The 26,166-nt window shown below is 44.3% G+C and overlaps 1 protein-coding gene across 2 annotated transcripts in view; it reads right to left on the minus strand.

Annotated features, from left to right (window-relative positions):
• Positions 1-26,166, minus strand: part of RRAS2 (RAS related 2) — a 92,583-nt gene that overhangs the window by 15,831 nt on the left and 50,586 nt on the right. For both annotated transcript variants that reach the window (XM_030560446.1, XM_030560447.1), the window contains exons 2-4: positions 8,912-8,999; positions 7,912-8,014; positions 3,168-3,276 (exon numbers count right to left, since the gene is read on the minus strand). In XM_030560446.1, the coding sequence (XP_030416306.1) occupies positions 3,168-3,276; positions 7,912-8,014; positions 8,912-8,999 (300 nt within the window). The remainder of the gene's footprint in view (positions 1-3,167; positions 3,277-7,911; positions 8,015-8,911; positions 9,000-26,166) is intronic.

Here is a 26,166-nt window from a genome sequence, read left to right on the forward strand (position 1 = left end):
TCCAAAGAGACTGCTGAACTTGAATTAATATGCAAATTAGATAGTTAACTCAGGCTTAAACAGAGACAGAATGGTTGAGTCATTACACTAATTGAATCTATTTCCCTATGTTAAGTTCTCCTCACACCTTCTATGGGTCATCTTAATTATCATTTCAAAAAGTTTTTTCTTCTCCTGCTGACGATAGCTCATTTCAATTGATCAGACTCTTCCTGTTGGTATGCATACTTCCACCTTCTCATGTTCTCTGTATGTATAAATATGTTCTGTCTGTGTGTTCCATTCTATGCATCTGAAGAAGTGAGCTGTAGCTCACGAAAGCTCATGCTGAAATAAATTTGTTGTTCTCTAAGGTGACACAAGTACTCCTGTTCTTTTTGCGGATACAGACTAACACGGCTGCTACTCTGAAAAATGTTATTTAAGTTATACCTAACAATCCTTTATGAGAAACTGTACAGCATGCATTTATAAAAAGCAAGCAGCTGAGGATACAGCGTTCACCAAGTCTTTGACACCAAACTAGAGGTCCTTTTAACCAAGCTGTGATTGGCTGCAGTAACAGTCTGAAGACTTGGTTTTTTTAGCCAATATTAACACCATCCTCTTAAATCCAAATGCCTAGATATAATGAAAAGAAGGCCCAGAACGTAATTAAGCATATACAAGGCTGTCTTGGAACCCCCAAAACTATAGAAGGATCCAGTAATACTGCTGAAATCTCATTCCTTACCTCACAGGAGCATTTTGTGGTTTAATGTTTGTATATCCCTTTGTAACTCATAGTATTTTTTTCCTTCATCATGTGGCCAATGTGGACATTATATTTGTGAAACACACGACCCTATAGATCTGTGGCATGTGCACACCAGTGTTTAACTGCATTAGCAGGTGACCATAAAGTCCTTTTTGCAATAGGTCAATATGTTATAGGGCTTGTCTTCCCTCGCACCCTCTCCATCAATTAAAATAAAAAAACTGTGGTTTTGATTTCAGCAATGAATTATGGAACAGCAGCTAAAAAGTGTAATTGTGTTATTTCTTACAGAACTGTCATTGATTAATTAGATTCTCAGAACTCTGTCTCTGCATAGCATTTCAATAGTACCCACTGTATGAAGATGCAGGAAAAAAGCACAACCAAAACTAATGAACTTTTTATTTTAAGACCTTGAAATATTGATAGTAGCAAAGCAAAGCCTGATTGTGTAAGCCACAAGTCAAAGATACTAAGGCTAAAATAAATAAAGATATTATCAAATACACAATGCTGTCAGTGGCAAGGGTCCACACTAGTATCTACAATCAATTAACAAAATCAAACCATTTTATGTGAACCATCAGCAAGTTTTTATGGCAGCAAAGATTACTTTGCAAATATAACCAGAACAGCTGAGGCACTGATGTCTGCCTGAGTGTACAGAACATGAAATAATAGGTCTGTGGAGCATGAAGTGCCCTTCCATCTAAATAGATACTACTTCAGACACCAGTGGTGTTACTCTTAAATATCAGCATTGTTAACCATTTTATGTGAACCACAGTGTTCAGCTGTAACAAACTGAATATAAAATAGCACAAAGTGCCTACACACATGAGAGATTAGGAATTCTCTGCCACCAAAACAAAGTTAGAGGTGACATTTTGAAGGTTTATGGAAGTGGTTTCAAACCTTTAAAGCCCTCAAAGTGATAGAAGAGTTTATAGTTTCATAGATTTTTATAGCCAGAAGGGACTATGATCTAGCTTTAATTTTTTGCTACAAGTTGCACCTCATTTAAGCCTGAATTTGTCTCGCTTCAGCTTCAAACTGTGGAAAATTCTGGTACATTTTTCTGCTAGATTGAAGAGCTAGCTGTCTACTATTAGAAATCTTTTCCCCAAATAGGAGCTTATAGACATTGATCAAGTCACTTCCTAAACTCCTCTGATAAACTAAGTAGATTGAGCTTCAGTCTCTCACCTTAAAGCATGGTTTCCAAACCCAAAGACATTCTTGAGCCCTTTCCAGTGTTTCTACATCCTTTTTAAATCATCAACACCAGAACCGAACACAGTATTACAGTAATGGTCTCGCTAATACGTATACAAAAATACCACCTCCTCCCCCGACTCCAACTTGATATTTCTCTGCTTACATATCCAAGGATTGCATTCACTCTTTCACCTAAAGAACTGCATAGGGAGTTCATGTTCATCTGATTATCTACCATTACCTTAAGTTCTTTTCAGTGTCACTACATTTCAAGATGTTGTCCTTGATATTGTATTATGATCATTCTTTGGTCCTAAATGTATGACCTTGCATTTGGCTGCATTAAAACACATGCTGTCCCAATAAACCTCTTATCAAGGGATCCAGTTTGGTCTGTATACAGTTAACCTATCCCTGTTATTTACCCTCCCATTAATTTTTGGAGTCATCTGCAAATTTTAACAGCAATGATTTTATATATTCTTCCACACCAATAGTAAAATATTGAATAGCACTGGGACAAGAATAGATACCTCTATGACCCCACTAGAAAACATCTGATAACTGCTCCCGTTTATAATGACTTTTCCACAATTTATCAGTTACACAGTTTTCAATCCATTTAATATGGGCTACATTAATTCTGTTGCATACCTCCAGACTTCAAAGCATACAATTGGTTGCATAATCTGCTTTATGTGTGTATAACTCAGTTATACACAAAAATTTCTGTTGCTTTTACAATAAGGAGTGCACTCTGAGTAAAACTTTTAGAGTAAGCACTACACCTTTTAGTGATAGAATTTTATGCTTGGCACAAGCCAATTTGATGAGTAATATATATTACAGAAAATTTTTGAGTAAGAGAATTACACATATTATAACTTAGATCTCTCAATAAATTTAGCCTCAGCCTCACGTCCAAGAGTCAAGAAGATAAGCTGCTGTATCAACAGTAAAATATTTTGATCCAGAAAAGTTCTCCCTAAAGAGAAACGTTAAGAACCTCAACTATAGCAGTTACCAAATTTCCTGCATTTCTTTTCCATTGTGATTAATTACAAATATTTTACGAAAAAGTCATTTGCTCCAGTTACTAATTTTAAAATTTGAAATTAATCTTCGACAACCATTTCTACAAAAGCCATAACAAAGAATTAGGATTCTTGATATACAAAATGCCAAGATTTACCTGTCTTTGATGATCCAGATCTGCTTTGTTACCAACTAGAATCATAGGAAATTCATCACGGTCTTTCACTCTAAGTATCTGCCTTTGAAACTTGTAGATTTCTTCAAAACTGAAAAGAAAGTAAGGAAGATTTACGTGTACTTGTTCATGGGTTCTTGATCTATGGCAGAGGTCGGCAACCTTTCAGAAGCGGTGTGCTGAGTCTTCATTTATTCACTCTAATTTAAGGTTTCACGTGCCGGTAATACATTTTAACATTTTTTAGAAGGTCTCTCTCTAACTCTATATATTATATAACTAAACTAGTGTTGTATTGTAAAATAAACAAGGTTTTCAAAATGTTTAAGAAGTTTCATTTAAAATGAAATTAAAATGTTGATCTTACGCTGCCGGCCCGCTCAGCCCGCTGCTGCTCTGGGGTTCTGTTCACATAGGCCAGCAGTGGGCTGAGCGAGGCCTGCGGCCGGGACCCTGGCTGGCAAGGGTCCGTCAGCCAGAACTCCAGACCAGCAGCGGACTGTGCGGGGCCAGCAGCCAGGACCCAGAGGGCTGGGGGTAGGCTGGAGTTGGGGCTGGGGGCATCAGGGCAGAGGAGGGGGCTAGGTATGGGGGGGGGGCAGAGTCAGGGCTAGGGTTGGGGGGGGGGTGAAGGAGTCAAGCAGAGGGCTGGGTGTGTATGAGGGAGGTACAGGACTCAGGGCAGGGGCCTGGGGGGTGTACGGGGCTCAGCGTAGACAGCAGAGTGTGTGTGCGTGTGCGCGCGCGCGGGGGGGGGTCGGGGTTCAGAGGAGAGGGCTGGGTGACTGCCCCCCCTAAGAACTCCCAACCCTGCTGCTCCTTGTCCCCTGACTACCCCCTCCTGGGACACCTGCCCCCAACTGTCCCCCAGGACCCCACCCTTATCTAAGCCTCCCTGTTCCTTGTCCCCAGACTGGACCCAACCCCCTACCTGTCCCCTGACTGCCCCGACCCTTATCCACACCTCCATCTCCAGACCCCCAGGACTCCCATGCCCCATCCAACTGCTCCCCACCCCCTTACAGGACCCCCAGAACTCCCAACCCATCCAACCCCCACACACACCCTGCCTGCCCCAACCTCTCTCCACACCCCTGCCTCCTGACAGGACCCCCAGAACTCCCAACTCATACAACTCCCCCAGCTCCTTGTCCTGACCACCCCCTCCACAGACCCCCCACCCTAACTGCCCCACCCCAGGACCCTCCTTGCTCCCGGTCCCCTGACCCCTATCCACCCACTGCCCGCTCACAAACCCCAGGACTCCCATGCCCCATCCAACTCCCCCTGCTCCCTGACTGCCCCCTCCAGAGACCCCTGCCCCTAATCACCCCACTGGGATTCCCCCCATCCAACCCACCCTGCTCCCTGTCCCCTGACTACCCCCACCCCTTATCCAACACCCCCAACCTTGAGGCTCCACGCAGAACCAGACATGCCGCCCCACGGGAGAGCACAGCCCCAGCCCTCAGGAGTGCGGCAGCAGTAGGGCTCCAGTTCAGTAGGGAGCGTGTCTGCCTCCCTGTGGAGCCAAATGCTGCCTCGCAGGAGCACGCAGACCCAACCTCCAGAGCGCTGCGCGCAGCAGCAGAGCTCCAGGGGAGGGGAGAAGGCGAAGGAAGGGGCCAGCAGCTTGCTGTGCTCGGCCCAGCACTCCGGTCTGGGAGCACTGACCCCACGGCTTGCCCTGTTGGGAGAGTGGGGCCATTTGCCCACCCCATGTGCACGGCTATGCTTCTGCTCCCTGCCCCCATGAGGGGAGCAGAGGGCAGAGGAGAGTAGGCTGGGCTGGGCAGGATTTTTAATGGCACGCTGGAGTCCTGGCAGGCTCCAGCATGCCATTAAAAATTGGCACACGTGCCATAGGTTGCCGACCCCTGATCTATGGGGTCATGAAAAATTGGAGTGGGATTACAACCACCCTCCATGTTTATGGATGAAGACAGGATGGCAGGTTTGTAGAAATTCTGGTGGTGTCCAGAACCTGCCCCCGTCCAAACTCCGCCCCACCACCTGCCTAAGGCTCTGGGAGGGAGTTTGGATGGGAGAGGAGGTGTGGGGTGCAGGCCCTAGGCAGGGGCAAGGGATTGGGGTGCAGGCTCTGAGAGGGAGTTTGGGGATGGGAGGTGGTGCAGGGGTGAGGGCTGTGGCTGCAGATGAGGGGCTTGGGGTGTGGGAGGGGCTCCGGGCTGGGGCAGAGGGTTGGAGTACAGGGGGATGAGGGTTCTGGCTGGGACTGGGGATAAGGTGTCTGGGGTATTGGAGGGTCTCTGGTCTAGGGTAGAGGGTGTGGCATGGGAGTGAAAGCTCTGGCTGAGGATGTTGGCTCTGGGGTGGGGCAGGGCTGGGGATGATTTGGGGGTCCAGGCAGGCTGCTTCGGGACAGTGGCCAGAGAGGACTCCCCCAGCCTTTTCCCTGAAGCAACCTCTGTAGGAGGAGCCCCCTTTCCCACCCCCCCAGCAGCACACTCACCCTCACCACTGTCACTGCAGGTGCTCCTAGAGCCCCTCAGGTCCAGGAATCTCCCTCACCGACCCCATGGTGGGTGCTGGGGGGTGCTGCTCCCCTGCTGTTGCCCCTGACTGTAGTCTCATTGGGGGTGAGGGATGGGGCTGCCTCCTTGCCCAGCATGGGGCAGGAGCGGTGACTATGGGCGGGTAGGGAGGAGGTGTTGCTGGAGGTCCCACTGGAAAAGGGACGGGTCTGAGGTGGAAGGACAGGCTCAGAGTTGGTTTGTCCTGGCAGTTAAGTTGGGGGGCACTAGGACCCCATGGCAGCAGTTGCTGCAGGGAGGCAGCATGGAGCTACACAGAAGAGACAGACTCTTTACTCCGGGGCCCCGGAAAGATGAGCAGGGACTGGGAGACATTCGGGGGAGGTGCAGGGGGTGCAGCAGATGGGGCCAGGGGGAGACAAACAGCCCCAAATATTGGTGGAGCTGGGCTCCAGGGCTCTGAGTAGTGTTAGTGCCCAGGCACCACGTGGGAATACAACTTGCCTATGGACAAAGAGCCAGGATTGTAAGTGTCCTAAAAAAAATATATTGTTTCATCCTAGGTCACCATGGCTCCATGATTAGGGAACCACTGAGCTAGTTCATCCATTTAAAATTATTCTTAACACAAATCAGTAATGTGCCATCTATAGGACCTATTCTGGTCTTTTAGAAAGTTGCAGTGGAGCATGCCCTGCTTAACCTAAGGATATGGTTCATGCAACTTTACAGGTGTCTATTTTCTTCATTGAACGGCAACTCAATATTAGTATCAGCTATGTGCATACATAAGTTGGAAAAGGCACTTCCACTTAAGACAACAGAAGGTTGTGTTTAGGCAGCAAGAGCCTTTTGCCAGTTTCCATATGGCTAGGAAGGATACCGATTTTATTCTTGCACTCAAAGCATACAGGACAATTTTTTTAAAAAATTCAAATATGATTCAGGCTCTTAATTTTAGGCAACCAGGTTTGAAATTACCAGCCAAAAATACACTGTTATCCATTCCATACAAGACTATGGAGGCCAAAATTTCAGATAGCATCCAAGAAAGCCAATTGGTCTTCCCAACAAAGCCTCTACAGCTTTTTCTAATGTTTTAAACCTTTGCTTTTAATTATAAAAACCCATCAAGTTGGGGATAATCCTAATGCCCAGGAATAGAAGAAAAGTGGAAGTGCTATCCAAGTAAATTCAACTGTCAGGTTTGCTGCCTGCCAGAAAAGGACAGCAGCAAGCCTAGTAACACCAGGCACAGCAACACTGAGCTGGCAGAGTTAAGGGTGCCCAAAGGGGTTAAGGAGTGAAGCAAAGAGAATAGAGCTGCCTTAGGGAAAAGGGAAGGGGAAAGGGCTGACCAAAACAAAAAGCTACCAGTGCACTCAATGAAGGACACCAAGCATAGATGTTACACGCTCTTACCAAGAACTGCTCAATAAGCCTGGCATGACATACCGAGCCAGCTTTAAAAGTTCAATTTAATATTTGGGGGAGGTATTTTGTTCCTGACGCATTTGGTTCCCTGCCCCCATTCTTGTTTTCCTATTTATAGTTTAAAGTCACTTATAGCATTGGGTAGGTGCTTTAATGAAACTGAAATAAAATGTAGACCAGTGGTTCTTAACCAAGGGTACATGTGCCTCTGAGGGTACGCAGAGGTCTTCCAGGAGGCGCATCAACTCATCTACATATTTCCCTCATTTTACAAGCAGTTACGTGAAAAGCACTAACAAAGTAAGTACAAACTGAAATTTCATACAGTGACTTGTTTATACTGCTCTATATCAATGTTTCTCAAGTAAGGGGGGGGGCGTGATTTATTTTATAATCATATGGCAAAAATGAGAAAGTACGCAATTTTTCAGTAACAGTGTCAGCTGTGACACTTCAGTATTTTTATGTCTGTTTTCGTAAGCAAGTAATTTTTAAGCAAGGTGAAATTTGGGGTACACAAGACAAATCAGCCTCCTGAAAGGGACACAAGTAGTCTGGAAAGGTTGAGAACCATTGAGTAGACAATTAACAGTTGAATTTTGTCTAGCCATATCACCCCAACTCCCTCTAACACAATTTGAGGGAATATTAGCTAGCCACTTAAAACCAGGAAGCATTGGCATCAGCTTGTGTCTGCAACAAAGGACCATGTGGTTATTCTAGTAGAAACTGACTTAGCAAACAAAGTTATCAGATGGAGTAGTAGCACCTGGTCTCATAGTTGATTTCAGGCTTACCTTCCTCTATCAGTGACTGAGAAGACAAGGAGAAAGCCCTCCCCAGTCCTCATATACTGTTCTCGCATAGCTCCAAATTCTTCTTGTCCTGCTGTATCCAGAACTAAACAGAAGAAAAAACTAGTTACTATACTTCATGCTCCTAGTTTGTGAAACTTTTCCTCCTGAAATAGTTGGAGCACAGCAGCTTCTTTTTTAAAAGAGATGTTATTTTATAAATTATGACCTTCCCCAGCATATGGAAAATGACTTCTGTAGATTTTCTTCCAATGAAGATATATTGCAAAATTCTTACTCCTGGAACTTAAGATGCTGGTGGGACTCCTAACTCAAGGTTTTTTGACTCTTCAGGGCAGTGACCCCGTCATAGGCATTAAGTCTGGCACGAACCAGACCTGAAGAAACACTGGTCTCCCTTTGACCAGCTCATGCCAGGCAAAAATAGCTATTGTGCATACCTAGATGGGAGTCTTACATTGATTGTTAACAAAAGGGGTTTCATTGGAATATTTGGAGGGCAGCATTTACACTCTGCACGGATGGCAAACATGACAGCCATTAAATTGTATCCCAGAACCACTACTCAGAAGAGTTAAGGAAGAAGTTCTGGTAGTCTTGTACTCAGAACATAAGGCCCAAGAATAAGGCTCCTAATGCAGAGGATATCTCTGGAGAATAGAAGCTGCAGATGCTCAGCATCTCTAAAAACAGAGAAGCTATTTATTTAGTTGCAGACACATTATTTACATTAGGCATTTAGGCTTAGTGTCACTTTAAAGAAAGTTAAGTTTGATTAGCTCTTTGATAGTCAATGAATATGCAATTAAGACTAGAGCACAAGTTTTTAAATCAGGTAGTCATGAAAGCGTCATAAATCAAAATACATAGCACAATACAATTTCAGCCAGTACCATCCTCTTAAAATTCAAGTTCAAACAAACAGTTACAGACCATTTAAATATCAATATTTAATTATGCTTTTAAAAAAAAAAAAACTTACTGTCCAAACGTGCTGCTTTCTCATCTATCACACACTGTTTGGTGTAGGAGTCTTCAATTGTCGGATCATAATCTGTGACAAAGTATGACTGCAGAAAAACAGAATTTATGTATGTGCACAAGACACATACATACAATACACTGTTTAATGCAGTAAGTTAAATATTTGTCATCTATCAAACTGTTTTTCGCAGAGTTATTTTCGGAACTCATAAAATGATATAAACTCAGGAGTATTTCATCCAAATTAGAGTAGACAATACATCTAAAACGGTGAAGTATCATTTGGCAATCTCTGGTAATGGCTTGATACGGACGTGGGCAAACAGCATATCAGAGGGAACACTTGTTATGAATCATGGATACATGTCATTAATGTGATAATACATATTAACCCCCATTCTTTTGGGGAGGACATTTATAACTTATCTAAATATTCGCTGGAGGAATTAGCATTTACACTATTACTCTATCTCAGTCAAATCACATGAGTTTTAGCTGGTTTTCTAGATAAATATTCCAAAATTGTACAAGTATTTTAGACAGTTTCATTGCCCCTTCAGACAACACATCAGTGCTTTTATAGTTTTGCTATGCCAGTCCTACACCACCATTGTTGAAGTTTAAAAATAAACTCTGCACCATTTTTGGAATTTAAAAAGTCAATTGGTTGTTTGTGCATCAGTGGACAAGCACCTATTTGAGTATACAAATCAATTCTATTGTTTAAGTGAAAAGTAAATTCTTTATGCACTTCACAGGCTCTCTTACTTGCCACCTAGAAGCTGAATGAACCTGTAGATTACACAAAACAGTCATTTAGAACAACAATGGGGAACAGTCATTTAGAACAACAATGGGGAATAGTCCCTTGTTTACTTCTGGCTTCACAGGCCTTGGCTACACTGGAGAGTTGCAGGGCTGGTGGTGGCGGCTTTACAGCGCTGCAACTTACTCACCGTAAACACTTGAAAGGCACATACAGCGCTGTATCTCCCTGGCTACAGCGCTGCATGTACTCCACTTCTGCCTGGGGAATAACGACTGCAGCACTGGTGATGCAGCACTGCGCTGCCAGTGTGGCCACCAAAAGCGCTGTTATTGCCTCCAGAGGTATTTGGAGGTATCCCAGAATGCCTGCTCAGCCACTCTGCTCATCAGTTCGCACTCTACTGCCCTAGCCTCAGGTGATCTGCCCTTTAAATGCCCCGTGGAATTTTAAAAATCCCATTCCTGTTTGCTCAGCCAGGTGTGGAGTGCAATCAGTGAATCTTTCCAGGTGACCATGCCTCCAAGCACCAAACGAGCCCCAGTATGGAGCAATGGCGAGTTGCTGGACCTCATCAGTGTTAGCGGGAGGAAGCTGTGCAGTCACAGCTGCGCTCCAGCCATAGGAATTATGATACATATGGGCAGATATCAAGGCCATGCTGGAAAGGGGCCATGACCAGGACGCAGTGCAGTGCAGGATTAAAGTGAAGGATCTGCAGAGTGCCTACTGCAAAGCCCATGAGGGAAACCGCCGCTCTGGTGCTGCCCCCATGACCTGCCGTTTTTACAAAGAGCTGGATGCGATACTTGGGGGTGACCCCACCATCAATCCGAGGACCACAACGGACACTTCAGAGCGGGGGAGAGGTGGAGGAGGAGGAGGAGGAAACAGAGTGGGGGTACTGGGGTGGGGGTAGAAACCCTGGAGTCCCAGGAGGCATGCAGCCAGGAGCTCTTCTCAAGCCAAGAGGAAGGGAGCTAGTCGCAGCAGTTGGTACTTGGTGAAGGACAAGCAGAGGAGCGGGTTCCCGGTAAGCGGCTTTTATTTTCAGGATAGAAATGATTCAGGAAAGGAGGGAGGGTTAGGGCTGCATGCATGCATGCCTAGATGTGGAATAGCCCATTGATGTGGTCTATCACGTCGCAGTAATCGGCCTCGGTAATCTCTTCAAAAGTTTCAGCCAGAGCGTGGGCAATGCGCCTGCGCAAGTTTATAGGGAGAGCCACTGTGGTCCTTGTCCCAGTTAGGCTAACGTGTACACGCCACTGTGCCGCGAGGGGTTGAGGGACCATGGCTGCACACAGGCAAGCTGCATAGGGGCCAGGGCGGAATCCGCATTGCTGTAGAAGACCCTCCCGCTCTTCCCAGGTGACCTGCAGCAGCGAGATATCTTCCAGGATTAACTCCTGTGGAAAATGTTGGGAGAGTGTTCAGTGTAGGTGCCCCCTGCAGCTGTTTGCTTTCCCCAATGCACAGAAACCCCAGCACAGCCCTGAAGCAATCAGTCCCCCTTACTCACCATTTCAGGGCTCCTGTGGGTTATGTGCACTCTCTTTGGTATGGGAAAAATATGCTAAAGTGAAGACTAAACTCCTTCACTGTGTGGGAATAAACTGTCTCAGATATAAACAATGCTGCCTCTGTTAACTGTTGCCTTTTTTTCCTTTCCACAAGCGACCTTGAGTTCTCAGCTGCCCATGTTAACAGCAGCTCAAAGACTCCAAAACCTGCGGAAGAAGCCACGAAAAAGCAAAGATGACCTGCTGCAAACAGTTATGGCCAGAGAGAATAAAAAGCTGCAGGACTGGAGGGAAAGGGAAAGCAGGATCTGCCAGAGAAACGCAGCAGCCAGGAAGAAAAGCACAAAGCAGCTGATAAGCATCCTGGCGCGCCAAGTGGACTCTATCCAAGCACTCGTAGCCATGCAGGCAGAGCACTACTGCATCACCCCCCACACCCCAAAGCTCTTTCCCTTGTGTCCCAATGTCAGCTCCAAACTCCCTTCCCCAGCATCCAGGTTCTTACCTCCACCAGCTGTCTCCAACACCTGTACGTTCACCAACCAGATCTGAGAACTATGACCCTTACCCTCTGCACTCAACCCCCATCACCATGCAGTATAGGCATCCTGAAGTGCAGCAGTCATTGCACAGCACTCCAGACAGGACATATTCAAACCTGTGACTGTACAGTTCCCCACCACACACCCCTGTCCTTTTAGGTTCCCAAAATGTTGTGTGTCTGTCAATAAAGTTATTTTCTTTTCAATAAATGAATTCTTGGCTTTGAAAACAAACAGTCTTTATTATTGCAGAAAGTCAAAGATACTTTAGCCCAGGAAAGAAACTGGCACTGCAAATCAGCTTAGGAAAAACAGATTCCTACTAACATTGTAACCACTGCACTTCACTCCCGTGCAAGGCACCAAACATTACTGTTGGTTTTCAGCCTCAAATTCCTCCCTCAAGGCATCCCTAATCCTTGATGTCCTGTGCTGGGCCTCTCTAGTAGACCTGCTCTCTGGCTGTGCAAATTCAGCCTAGAGGCGCTGAACCTCAGAGGTCCATGCCTGACTGAATGTTTCCCCTTCCCTTCACAAATATTATGGAGGGTACAGCACGCGGATATAACCGCAGGGATGCTGCTTTCCCCCAAGTCTAGCTTCCCATAGAGATCGCCACCGCCCTTTTAAAAGGCCAAAAACACACTCCACAGTCATTTGGCACCGGCTCAGTCTGTAGTCGAACCAGTCCTTGCTCCTGTCTCACTCCAGAGCTTTCCCTACACAGCTGTAAGACAGCTGTAACTCCCAGCGCTGCAGACCTCCAAGTGTAGCCAAGGCCACAGACACTATAGGCAACATCCTTTTCTTTTAACCCCATAATTCAAACAAAACTAAATCTAAAAGTATATTATTAGAACAAGCCCTCCAAATATAGCTTTGTCAGCATGAAAGCTACAAGTATTTCACTTATACATCAGCATAAGAATGTTGTAGTTAAAATGCAAACCATCTAAAAGCCTAGACAGTCATAGTTTTCTACAACTCACTAAGGCTACACTTAAGAGTTACAGCGCTGATGGTGGCTTTATAGTGCTGTAACTCACCCCTCGTCCACACTGGCAAGGCACATACAGCGCTCTATCTCCCTGGCTATAGCGCTGCTTGTACTCAACCTCGACGAGAGGAATAAAGAGAATAGTGCTGCTGCTGCATCGCTGGGGTGCCAGTGTAAACAGAGAATAATCTTAGTATGCTTTAGCTGACCTCCGGAAGCTTCCCATAATCCTTTTAAGTAAAGATTACTCTCTTTGTTTTGTTGTGATGCCTCTCTATTTTGTTGTGAACTCTGGGTTCCCGAAGCTGCTTATCAAAAACACAAACACAGCTAGTGTTTGCTGTGAATGAGCAGAGGCAGGCAGGGTGCTCCCTTTCACAGCTAGTGTTTGCTTGAAGAGAGGGAGAGGGAGGGGGTTTGAGGAGAGAAGCAGCACGGTGTGCGGGGGGAGGGGTCTGTTTCAGCATGGCTGCTTATTTGGTCTGTGAGGAAAAAACAAATAGCTGTTTGCTTTCAGTGAGCGAGAGGAGGGAGGGAGGGGGTCGGAACTTGCAAGGCAGCTGCTGACATGATGTCAGCTCCAAAAATCCACTCTCCCCCCACTCCCTGTCACACTCCACCCCACACCCGTCTTTTGAAAAGCACATTGCAGCCACTTGAACATTGAGATAGTTGCCCATAATGCACCGCTCCCAATGCCGCTGCAGATGTGGCCACGACAGTGCACTGGTAGCTGTCAGTGTGGCCAGACTGCAGCACTTTCCCTACTCAGCTGTACGAAGACAGGTTTAACTCCCAGCACTGTACAGCTGCAAGTGTAGCCATACCCTAACTTTCTCCACATCATCACAGAATCTGCAACATCTACATTGCAAAAAACCTGGAGCGCGAGACTGTGTCAATTGACCTGGACTCTATGGGGCTAAACCAAAGCAGTGTCAATGTTTGCACTCTGGTCGAAACCTAAGCTCTGAAACCTGCTTAGGGGGAAGGATTTGAAGTAAATGCTATGGGGCTAGGCCCATTTCCCTTGCTAGATAATTCAAGAGGAATGAGCCAGCTGTGTGTGTGTGTCTTGCTGACAGAAGTAAGCCCAGCCATCCCATGTGGTTATAGGGAATACTAAAAAGGAGAAGAGAAGACATATTAAGCACTAGAATTACAAGTATCTGTAACTAACAGATCACAGAATCTGCAAAAACAAAGCAGATTGTACCATGGAAGGACAGCTACTAAAAGAAAGCCATTAAAAATGTTTTGACTTGGCATCTTACCAACCAATTATAACAGTTAGAAACCAGAATTTCACTTGCAGTTTAACTGTTTTGAGTGTGTTGTATATTCTAGTCCAATTGTCAGCCTACATTCACATAAATCCCTAAAGAATATAATTTTCCTTTGCCATAGTAACAGTAAGGCCATTCTTTCCATTCTTCTGAAGCTCCAATTCAAGGCAGTGTTGCTATGCAATCACGGCCACTTCCTCAGTTTATACTACTTCCCACTGTTCTAATGTATAAAAGCAATGTTATCATGGTCCCTAGAGAAAGTCAGATATATTTAAATTTGCAACTACTGCTACAATTGTCTGATAAACTATCAGACAAGAGTAAGGAAATCAGAAACATACAAGAAAATGATTTTAGCTACCCAGAGATCAGCATATGCATTGTAATTTGATCACTTTTCACTGTAGATATCAATTATCCATTGAAATATATCCACCGCAGTTCTGTCACCTCCACATTCTGAACAGGGGCAATAAAGTAATTCCAAGTGGAATTGCCTCCTAACGAGTACAATAAAACTATTGAATCCCCTTCCACATGCATATATCCCTTTTGAATCCCTTAAATTTAAGGAAGCTATCAAATTCAAATTCATACTGCTCTACTTTAAGGTCTCAGGTAGTTTTGCCTCCCTATCATCTTCTCATTTCTTCCCAATCCTTTCACATTACTTTAGTTTCTCTCCTGTTTTCACTTTGTTCCTTTTGTCATGCTGCTCTATACAATTCAAGCCATCTCCAATAAGCACCTTTGTTCTCTCCTCCTTAGGGAGAAATATTCAAAAGCACCTGCATCACTTAAGAGACCAAGTCTATCAAAAGTCAACGGAACTTAAGACACTTGGGGTCTGGAATAAAATTTTCCATTCATCCAACAATAAATCATCCCTTCTTTCTTCCTCCTCCACCAAATCTCATCACTCTTCCATTCCTGAACTATTGGGCTATGTCTAGATTTCACAACCTAAAATAATGCACTCTCTTCAGGGCAGGGAAAACTTACTAAACTTGGAATGACAAATTATGTTTAAGTTGTATGTACATCGCTCAACGGACATTTCCAAAACTTTACCATACACAATCACTCACAAGTTTCTAGCTCCATCTCCTCTCATCCTTCTGCTCTGGATATTAGCAATGTCTGTCCCTCCCCGTGGACACAGCATCAAGCTATGTCACCTACTAGTGCCTCATGAACATACAGTAAAGTCATATTGGCACATCCAAATAATTAAGATCTTATATAATCAATTATGAGCAGTCTAAAAAAAGGATATTCATTTAAGGAGGTTAAATAGAGAGGAGCAATATAATATGGAAACAGACTGCCAGATTCAAAATGCATGAAGAGTTTACTGTGTTCATTTCCTTGTTGATCTGCCAAAAGACTTCACATCATATTGTTACCCTGTACTTGGCTATGTCCCTCAGAAGGTGCAACTACATCAAGCTGTGTAATGGTATTATGTCCATTTTGGACTTAGCTACAAAGGTAAAAATGAGTGACCTATGCAAGGTTTACATACACCCATAAGAGAGACAGCTAACATATTAACCAGCTACAACTCTGTTTTATAATACAGTACTTAGAATTATTTATCAGTATTCCTGTATGCTCCACTTATAGCTATGGTTGCCCACGCTTTTTCATTTGCGAAGGTCATTTTCAGAGGTTTATAAACTTTGAAACATGCTGTTAGCACATGCCAACAACATTTTCGGAGCATAACTGCCAAATTTTGGTGGACTTCTAAAGAGGCAGCAAAAGGTACATCTGACACAAACGCAGCCCCCTTCCCAAATTTGAGTCCCTGACCAGAATCCAGCAGTTGCAAGAGCTAGTCAACGAAATGGTGGTAAGAATTTTTAACACAGGCAAACTGATACTCATTTCCCCCTAACCTGTTTCAATTGAAAATTTTAAAAAGTCAAGTCTCAGGCAGATGCCAGGCAAGGAAAATTTCAGCCATAATTGTTAAAAGATTTGACAGAACTACAAGCCAATTGAAAACTGGGTCTTATAACATTGCCATTAGGCAATCTTAAGTGTAGGCACCACCTTCAGCTCCACCTATAAGTACAGCGTTTTAGCACGTCACCAACTGTATTCACCACTATACAAACTCTTTTGTATATTTGGAGTAGTTTCTACCCCCAAAGTCGTCTGACTCAGTTAAGATAAATGTTGGATCATATGCTGAACAAGTACATACTAGTTTCTTTAGAAACCAGCAGCCTAGCAAAAGCATCTTGTGCAATATATTAGTATCAAGCCACTTGTGAAGTGTTATTTACCATGTGTGACTATATGCACTCTGAGTTCCTTTGAAACTAATGGATCAGTATACCACTAAATACATTCTGTACCTGCTAATCTACTTAGTAAAGTCATGAATATTAGTTGCCATTAATACAACACTGATTAACACACAAATAACCAGAGCTCTTGCAAAAAAAAAAAAGCTATGCAATCTCTCAAGTCTAAGCTGTTTGTCAAATTAAGCAAAAAGTACGTTATATCCTGCCTGCACAAATGAAATAAACACATTTCAAACAAAGTAACAGATTCATCATAGTTTCAAAAACAGGAAGTTGCAGACTTTTGATATAATTATGTTGCAAGAATAGAAAGTTGGTATTTTTACTTTGCATACATTAAAATGTTCCTAGTTTTGAGCACTTTCATGGATGTCAAGATATTTAGAGCATTTGACAGAAACATCCCCTATATAATCAAGTCTGCCACATCTATAGTTCCCACACCACAAATTCATGCGAGGCCATAAAAATATGATAGTACCAAAACTGTTTCAGCTTTGTACTTTGCAAAAGCCAGGCAAGTTTTCAGAAGTGGGTATTCAATTTTAGGACTATGACAGTGAGAAAAGCCTGGTTGGACTACATACTGGGAAATAAGTTTTAAGAAAAAAAAGGAAAAAATTAAAAAAAACACAACAACATTTTTAGATGTAACTTTACTCTGTGAATAAATCAAATTACTGATTTGTCATTTAGTCAAACATGTTAATATAAAAATGAATACCTCCAACATATACTGTAATTTAAAGCCAGTATTACAATTTATATCCATAAAGCAGGGTAAAAGAAGAAATATTTTAAAGAGTTAAACAGAAAAAAATGAGTCAGATCAGAGTCAAGTCTGAAAGGAGCTTCCAAGAGTTTCTAAAAGACATAAAAGATTAATATTTAGAGGATTTTGTATTATAAGTATTTTCTTCCCTCTTTCAGGAGATGGTCTTTTCCCCCCATACACAGCTCAAAAACTATCAGAGTTTGTAGTTAACATTATACCATTAGATGCCTGTCAAATTCTGAAACAAAGGCTTGACACTTGAGTGGAAGCTCACAATTCAAGTCAGCATTTTAAATAACATACTGTTCAGTACTGAGATCAAAGAAATAAAAGCACATGAAAATATAGGTCAGCTTACCTGTAAATTGGGATATCTCCAAACTACGTTTTGTCTAGATTATGGAAGTTTGCACATGTATAGCTATAACAATATAGTTTAACAGCGTATATTTCCCTAATTTAGGCACAGTCTTACTTTCTCTTACTTAAGAGGCACTCTTTTTAGCAGTAAAATTTAAAATAGGAGCTGCTAATTCCCTGAAAAGATGCATCACAGCACTATCAACATATAGCAAGCCTGGTTCACAAGTTTCCAAACTGAATTATTTGGAGAACTTGAAAGCAAATAGGATAGGTGGTTGGGCAAAATGGATCTCCTCAGATTAGTTACTTAAATAACCAAAGTAGTCCTCCCTCTTGCTTTCTTCACATTTGAGTTTACAGAATCTCTGTAGGAATCTGAAGCATGGTGTGATGTCAAGACTGACGTTTATAGTAAAAGAATGTGATCCATCATAAAGCAGAAGTACTAAGGCATACAACAGTACAAGGCAGCAGCATCTTTGAAGTAGAGAACATAAGAAGCCAATGTTAAAGCAGTAGCTAAGGAATTTTTACAAAAGCAGATCCAGTATAGGAGGCATTAATCCTGAAATAAAATTCTCCTCACTCTTCTCTCTGATAAAGAAAGAGTAAAGAAAATCACCACTGTTGAGCTACAGAGTAAGGAAAGCATTTTGGAGGTGAAGGAAATATAGTGTATAAACAAATCAATCATTCTCAGCACCATGTTTGCTGAATGTTTTGAAGGAAGGCAGAGTGGGCTTGGAGGAGGTATTCTCCAACTCAGAACTGTACCTGGAAGAGATCAATGTCTCAGGCCTGGTCTACATCTAAAACTTAAGCCAGCTAGCTACATTATTCAGGGCTGTGAAAAATTTCTACACCTTATGCAACGTAGTTAGGTTGACCTAACCTTCACTATAGGTGCAGCTAGGTTGATGGAAGAACTCTGTCAACCTAGTTACTGCCCCTCAGAGAGGTGGATTACCTACACTGATGGAAAAAACCTTTGTTGACGTAGGAAGCATTTACACTATAGCAATATAGCTGCAGCCCTGTAGCTGTGACACTATAGCGCAGACGTGCCCTTAGATTTTTTTGCCTTCATTACAAAAAACCTCACTTTCTTTGTTAATGTCTCAGTGTTGACTAGTCAATGTTCTGTGCTCCAGGAGAGAGTTGAAAAGGGATAAAAGGGTATGGCTACATTTGGAATTTCAAAGCGCTGCCCTGGCAGCGCTGCCGCAGCTGCACTTTGAAGTGTGAGTGTAGTCAGAGCGGCAGCACTGGGAGAGAGCTCTCCCAGCGCTGCATGTAAAACACATCCCTTACGGGTGTGGCGCTCCCAGCGCTGCTGCCCTGATTACACTGACGCTTTACAGCGCTGTATCTTCCAGCGCTCAGGGGGTGTTTTTTCACACCCCAGTTGCAGCACTGTAAAGTGTGAGTGTAGCCAAGGCCAAAGATTTCTTCACTTCACACTTTAAGACTTCTTTAGTGCAGAAACTGCACAAGGCAATAGGAAAATGAATGCAAAGAGGTTACAACCCTCCAATGAGAAAAAGTAGCTGAGAGAAACTAATTTGAAAGAAAAAACAGGTAACTTAAACAACCTGAATGGCGTCCACACCTCTTGCAAGAGGAACTGCTCGTGAGAGGGGTCTCTGAAGAGGAATAGGGTTGGAGGGCGGAGTTGAAATAAATTGGAATTGGTACCCATACTCCACCATGCGTAGGACCCAGCGATCTGAAATTAACTAGGACCACACTGGGAGGAAGTAGGAGAGACGGTTGGAGAAGGGAGGAGAGGGATTCTGGCCTGTAACTGGTACGCCGCCCTCTGCCGCACCTTCAAAAGTTCATCTTTGGTCCTGGTGGTGGTTTCAAGGGACCTTGATTTTGGCCCCCTTGAGGTCCTGATGGTCGTCTGCGACCACCTCGGCCGCACCGCCTGCCAAAGTCCTGTCTTGTCTAGGCACAGAGTATGGGCGGTGAGGCTGGGGATAGAAAGGCCTGTGTTGGGTCACCGGTGTATGCATGCTGAAAGAGAGCATTATGACCCTGTTGTCCTTCAGGCTTTGCAGCCTGGGGTCAGGTCTTTTCTGAGAAGAGAGCTTTACCATCAAATGGCAAGTCCTGAATGGTATACTGCAGCTCCAGTGGGAGGCTTGAAACCTGAAGCCATGAGATGTGCCTCATGGCAACACCCGACGCCAGAGTCCTGGCTGCTGAATCTGCTGCATCCATAGAGGCCTGGAGGGAAGTTCTGGCCACCTTTTTCCCTTCCTCCAAGAGGGCAACGAACTCTTGGTGAGAGTCCTGAGGGAGAAGCTCCGTAAATTTACCCACCGCCACCCAGGTGTTATAATTATAGTGGCTAAGCAAGGCTTGTTGATTTGCCACCCGGAGCTATAGGGCACCTGCCAAGTACACTTTGCAGCCGAGTAAGTCCATTCACCTAGCTTCCTTCGATTTCGGGGCTGGTGCATGCTGGCCATGGCATTCCCTCTCATTAACAGACTGGACGACTAGTGAGCAGGGAGAAGGATGGACATACAAGTATTTGTACCCTTTACAGGGCACCATATATTTACGCTCAACTCCCCTGGCTGCAGGAGGGATAGGAGGCTGAAGACTGCCATATAGTGTCGGTATTGGCCTGGATGGTCCGAATAAACGGTAGGGCCACTCTAGTGGGGGCATCCGCCGATCGAATGTCCACTACCAGGTCCTCTACCTCTGGGACCTCCTCCACCTGGAGGTTCATATTGAGTGCTACCCTCCTTAGGAGGTCCTGATGGGCTCTCAGGTCGATTGGAGGAGGGCCGAGGAGGATGTTCCTGCCACCGCCTCATCTGGAGAAGAGGAAGAGATGCCAGCGACGAGCAGGTCCTGTGTGGCCTCTTGCTCTTGGGCGACCTCCTGTTCCAGTGGAACCTGGGAGTCTGGTGGGTGAACTGGGGCTTCCTCCGCAGCAGTCAGAGGGGGACGGCTAACCGTCGCCTCTAGCTTGTGCTTTGATGAGACAGAGCAGGACGGAACTACTGGTACATCCAAGGTGTCCAGAAAGACCACTGATGGGGTCCTTGGTCCTAGGCCTCTTGGAAGATGCTGGTGGGCACATCAGAACAACAGTCTTGTGCATAAGAGCTGTCCGCGTGGGACGACACTGATGCATGTCTGGCTGGCCATGGAGGGGCTGAGAAGCCCTGGGCAGAGTCTCGGCCTCTAGCGGACCTTGCTCTACTCAGCACCGGGGACCGGTACCGGGAACGAGATCGGGACCCGCGACCAGAGTGGTGCCGGCAGGTCGACCAAGATATCGAGGCTCGACGTCAGGAGCGGCTACAGGAGTCATGGTGCCTGAAGCGGTGCCGGGAGCTGGAACGGTGCCGAGAGTAGCAGGCCGGCGAACGGGATACTGAACAGTGCCACGAGTGCGACCAGTACAGAGGAGAATGGTGTTGGGACTGCGAGCGATGTCAGGAGCGGGAGCGCCAACGAGACCTAGAACCTCTGCAGGACCGCGATTGTGAACGGTGCTGCTCTGCTGTGTGGAGAGAGGATAGTCTTATCAAGGCAGGCTTGCCGATAGACTGTATTACCTGCACCGGTGGTGCCAGGGGTTGAGGCAGTGTCAACTCTGTCATGGCAATCAGATCCCTCGCTGTTGAGAATGTCTCAGGCGTGGATGGAACAGCAAGCTCAACCACGGCTCGTGCTGGAGATCTGACAGACACCGGACTCGACGGCCCTTGTGGGACCGGAATCGACGGTGCCGACGTCGTTGGTGCCGTGGCAGGTGTCAGTGCCGGGCAATCTGACTTAGACAAGCTCTCTACATGCGGTGCAGGTGACACGGAAGCAGGAGTCTTAGGCTCTCCCGACCTCGGGGAGAGGAAGCGGTGCCGAGTCGACTTCGGTGCCAGCAACAGCTGGTGCCGAGAGGCCTTGGCAGTACATGCCGAGGAGGCCCTTCTGCCCGCCGACTGACCAGCGCTCGGTGCCAAAGGTGGAGGGGTAAAAGCCACCTACATGAGGAGCTGATTTAGCCGAAAGTCCCACTCCTTTTTTGTTCTCAGCTTAAAAGCCTTGCAAATGTGACACTTACCTGTCAGGTGAGATTTCCCGAGGCACTTAAGGCAGGAGTCGTGTGGATCTCCTGTTGGCATCGGCTTATGACAGGCCAGGCAAGGTTTGAAACCCAGTGAACCAGGCATGGGCCCCGGCACCGGTTGCGGGGAAGGGGCTAATCCCCGAACTCCTCTTAACTATACACTAACTATGAACGATAAAAATTAACTAAAACTATATAACTTTGAAGTATATACACAAAAAAATAAACTAGAGAACTACGAGTAGCTAGGGAGGTGGAGGTCAGTAAAACCGCACTCCACTGTTCCAATGACTGGCATAGGTGGTAAGAAGGAACTGAGGGGCGGATGGGTCAGCAGGGGTATATATCCGGTGCCATGGCAGTGCCACTCCAGGGGGCGCCCAGCCGATCCACCAAGTGTTGCTAGGGTAAAAATCTTCCAATGAATGTGCAACCAGCGCGCGCGCACCTAATTGGAATGGATATGAGCAAGCACTCAAAGAAGAAGTCAATTTTTCTTTAAGATTCTTCAGTACAGACACCTATAATGGATATGCAGTCAACGCTCACGTTTTTTGGTGTTAGAAAAGTGAAAGGAACTGCCACTTTGATGCATTACTTAGTGTTACACACAAAGCAGTTGAATCTGTGACTGTTCTGCACAAAATCATGACAGCCTATACTGCAATTCGGTTGCTAAAAAAAGCACACCAACAGCTACCTTCACAAAAGCGATTTTAGATTTCAATCAGGGAAAAAAGGAGGCCGCCATGATGGTTAACTAGAATGAAGCTACTACAATTTAAAAGCAAGAACCCTCGGTAAGTTCAAAATATAACTATAAAAGCCAAGAGTATGGTTTACAAATAGTTACAGAAAATTAAGACCAGTAATTAATAGCTCTTCTGTTCTTAACTATTTCCAGAACTAAAATTAATTCAGAACTACCAATGTGCTATTCAAGCTTTTATTGATGCAACAGAACCCATGTTACAGCTCTTTAACACCACCTCACCTATCCCTGTAGTCTTCCATTGTTCACTTGGAGCTTGTAAACAAATATGAAGGAAAACATGCTATGGAAGAAACCACAAATTGCCCCCTGCATAAACTCTGTTAACATTATTGAAAACCCTCTCCAGCATGTATGAGAGATTCTGAATTTATGAACCAGAGAAGCAGTGATATTACACAATAGGTTTTTTCCTGCACCCTGAGGCCCCACCAATATAGAATCTCACAAGCCGTAAGTTCTATCTAACGAATAATAAGGTGGCATTCAGCGACTATTAAATTTTAGTTGAAAGAGGAATTATTTCAGGGAACTTTTATGGCCTGTTATGCACAAGACTAGATCACAGTGGTACCTTCTGGTTTTAGAAACTAAGAACTAAGTATCTGGCAATTACAGATACAAGAAGAAAAGGTAATAGTAGGCACTCCAAGGCCCCATGTAAGGTGACAACATTCTCTCAGCTCTTTATTCACGATACATCTGTGAATCAAACTGGAGGAAAAACTCAAAAGAATTGTGGGCTCATTCATTTCAGGGATGCAATGCAGAACAAAGTCACCAACCAGACCTAAGGTGGCTTGCTTCTGCTCTTTTTGCTTTCTCTAACACACCTCAAAAAAAAAGTCTTTATTCTCCTATTAACAGAGACCTTGAGTGCCGGAACTGCCACAAACTCATTCTCACAAGATATTTTGGGGAGAGGATTTGACAACATCCTCTGGTTTAATGGTATCAAGACATTATATAAAAAAGTGCTTTTTATTTGTAAAAAGGGCTGATGGAGAAGAGCACAACAGCCTGTGACCCAGGGAGCCCTTGTGCCAACTGGCAGAGCGCACAGGGGTGAGCTGGGTTTTATAGGGATCCAGTGGGTCAGATGTATGCATAAAATAGTTCACTAAAGGGTAGCATGTGAAGTATCTACCGAGAGTCAGAAGTCCACAGGTCATCATAATCACTGTAAAATGCATGTTCAGATAATATTAAGCAGTTTTGTCTGTACTGAAAATTATGTTCTTTAGGCAGATAGCCAGGTGATGACATGTCTTGTCTTGGATAGGTTTATTTCAGGTAGGAGATAAGAGATACTTGTCTGTGTCTCTCACAGTGTATGCCTATTTGTATACTGAGCCAGATGCTGATTAAGAGATTGTGAAATCTACAAAAAAGAGTTTACAGGGAAAAACCACCACCAGAGGACATTTTGTTCACAAATAAAGACAAAGAATTGTTCCGCTATATGTGGAAGTGAAAACAGACACCTGGGATCGTTTACTGAGGACGTCAAGCTAACCATGTGACTTGTCATGAATGGAGGGGTTACAGTCAAGCCTGGCTGTAAAATGATGGAAGGACTTGGGTAAGCACTGCTCTATAGACAGGAAAGCATCTAGTGATGTAAATCTTGGTTCTAGAATCTATCTTACGATTTTATTTCATTACTGACCATTTGTTTCCAATACTTCTATACACTGTCACTTGAATCTGTTAAACTTCCTCTTGTTTTCACTATAAAACGAAGCTAAGTGCTGTGTGTCAAAAATGGAACAGTGAACTGGCAAGCTGGGGTGTACTGCTTCTTTGGAACCACTGAATCTGTGAATTCTGCAAATGTCCAGAGGAGTAAGGGCTGGATACTCCAGGGAGATTCTGGGAGGTTGAAGTGTGCCCACTGCTACAGAAAGCGCGAGCGAGCGCGTGCAGAACCTGCCCGGGCCCAGAAAGAAGTGCTTATGTTGTGCATGACCAATGGAGTCAGGGAGCTGGCCCCTGGCAGGTACAGAAAAGGCAAGTGGTAAGGGCAAGTGGTAGCAAGGCACCTCACAATGCTAGGTATCACCAGGAAGCACCACAATGCCAACTGTCATCCCCTTCCCTGAAAGGCAACAGCCACTAAAATCCTCCTCCTATAAGCACACTATCAAGAAGGGGTAAATTTACCAAAATAGGCAATACCACTATAAGAACTTAACTAGGATAACCACAGCCATTCTAGGGGCTGCAAAGATTTAACAGACATTGGTTTCTGAGCACCTTTTATTAAAATTGGTACAAAACCATGTGGATAAGACCTTAGACCCTCCCTTCCACCACCACTGCACCTTCCGTGAATAGGCATTGGCCAGAACAGTTCTTTCCAGCTATACTACTCAGAAGTGCTGCACCTCAACTTGAGAGAGGTCAGTGGCTGAGAGAATGGTTAATCTTACCACTCTCCAGAATGGGAAAGTCATGTGTTGGAGGATAGAAATAACATCGAACTTGGAAACCAACAGCTAGTATAGCAGCAGATCATAAGCTCCCCTTTACAGTATTATTTTGAGTGGTCACCAGCCATTTTCAGTAATTAGCAACTGGTTGCAAACAAGTCAAATCAAAATCTTCAAATATTTATCACCCTACGAGGGCAGACTCAGGCACCCGAAGAGACAAGTTATCTAAAATATAGTCTGCTTGAACGTTTCAGGACTATCTTTGCACGCACCAATTAAGTAAAAAACATAAGAACTCTTTTTTCAGCATTATATATCAAGGGTGAAGTTCTGACCCTACTGAACTCAATAGCAAAACTCCAACTGACTTGAATGGCAGCCATGATTTCACCCTAATTGTCAAGAGGTTTTTTTAAATGAAAGCATGTATTTAGATTTTGTATGCTCTAAGCTACACAAAAGGTGGACCAAATGGCATAATAATTTTCAATTGCTTTCTATACCTCTCCATTTGTTTAAAAATTAAGTACAAAAAAAATCCAATCCCATTTCAGTGACAGGTCTGCTCACAGCTATGGAATTAAAGCTAAGACAACCCATTTACAATCAGCAAGACACCTGATCTACATAAAGATCTCATAGCCTTGTAGTCATAAATCACAATATACTAGCTCTTGTCCAGTAATTTTTATTGGAGGATAGTAATCCCTATGGAATTTTTAAACACCAGTTTGGATGCAATCCAATGTGAAAGTGTTGGATTAAGTAGGTTTCCTGTGCATACTCTAGAATATATTTTTATACTTTCTGCCATTTGCCAGGATTTAATGACTGCACCTTAGAAACTAAACGTTTGTAAAAGCTGTAAAACAGTACTTTCTAAAAAAATCTTATACAGCAATCATGTCAGAAAACAGGATGAATCCTAGCTACTATTCCTATTAACTTATTTTGGGATGGGGAATACACCTGTTTAACTTCAGCATTTGGCCTAAAATCTCAGATATTTGGGCTTCTCTCTCAGCCTTTAAGGACTACCATGACAATCCTGGGACTTCTTAAAGTGCCATGGCTATGGGTGCCAGAACTGCTGACAGTGCAACTATGGAAGTGGTTTTAATAAAACAGAGGGGGGAGCCAAGGTCCAGCAAGGTTCCCACAAAGCAGTTCTTACAAAACAAAAATTTTCCAAACTGATTAACACACACAAGTAATGCAAAGTTTTCATGAACCAGAAAGAATGATTTCACTATATAAAAGTGAATGAGGTTTAGTTTAATGCTGCCTCATGATTCTGCGAACGTGGCTGTTCTCTACGTAGAGGAGAAAAGAGGTTGCTTACCGCATTAGTTCTTCTATAGTGTTGCCTCTGAATAT

This window comes from Gopherus evgoodei, chromosome 4, assembly GCF_007399415.2.
Source record: "Gopherus evgoodei ecotype Sinaloan lineage chromosome 4, rGopEvg1_v1.p, whole genome shotgun sequence".
Taxonomy (NCBI): domain Eukaryota; kingdom Metazoa; phylum Chordata; order Testudines; family Testudinidae; genus Gopherus; species Gopherus evgoodei.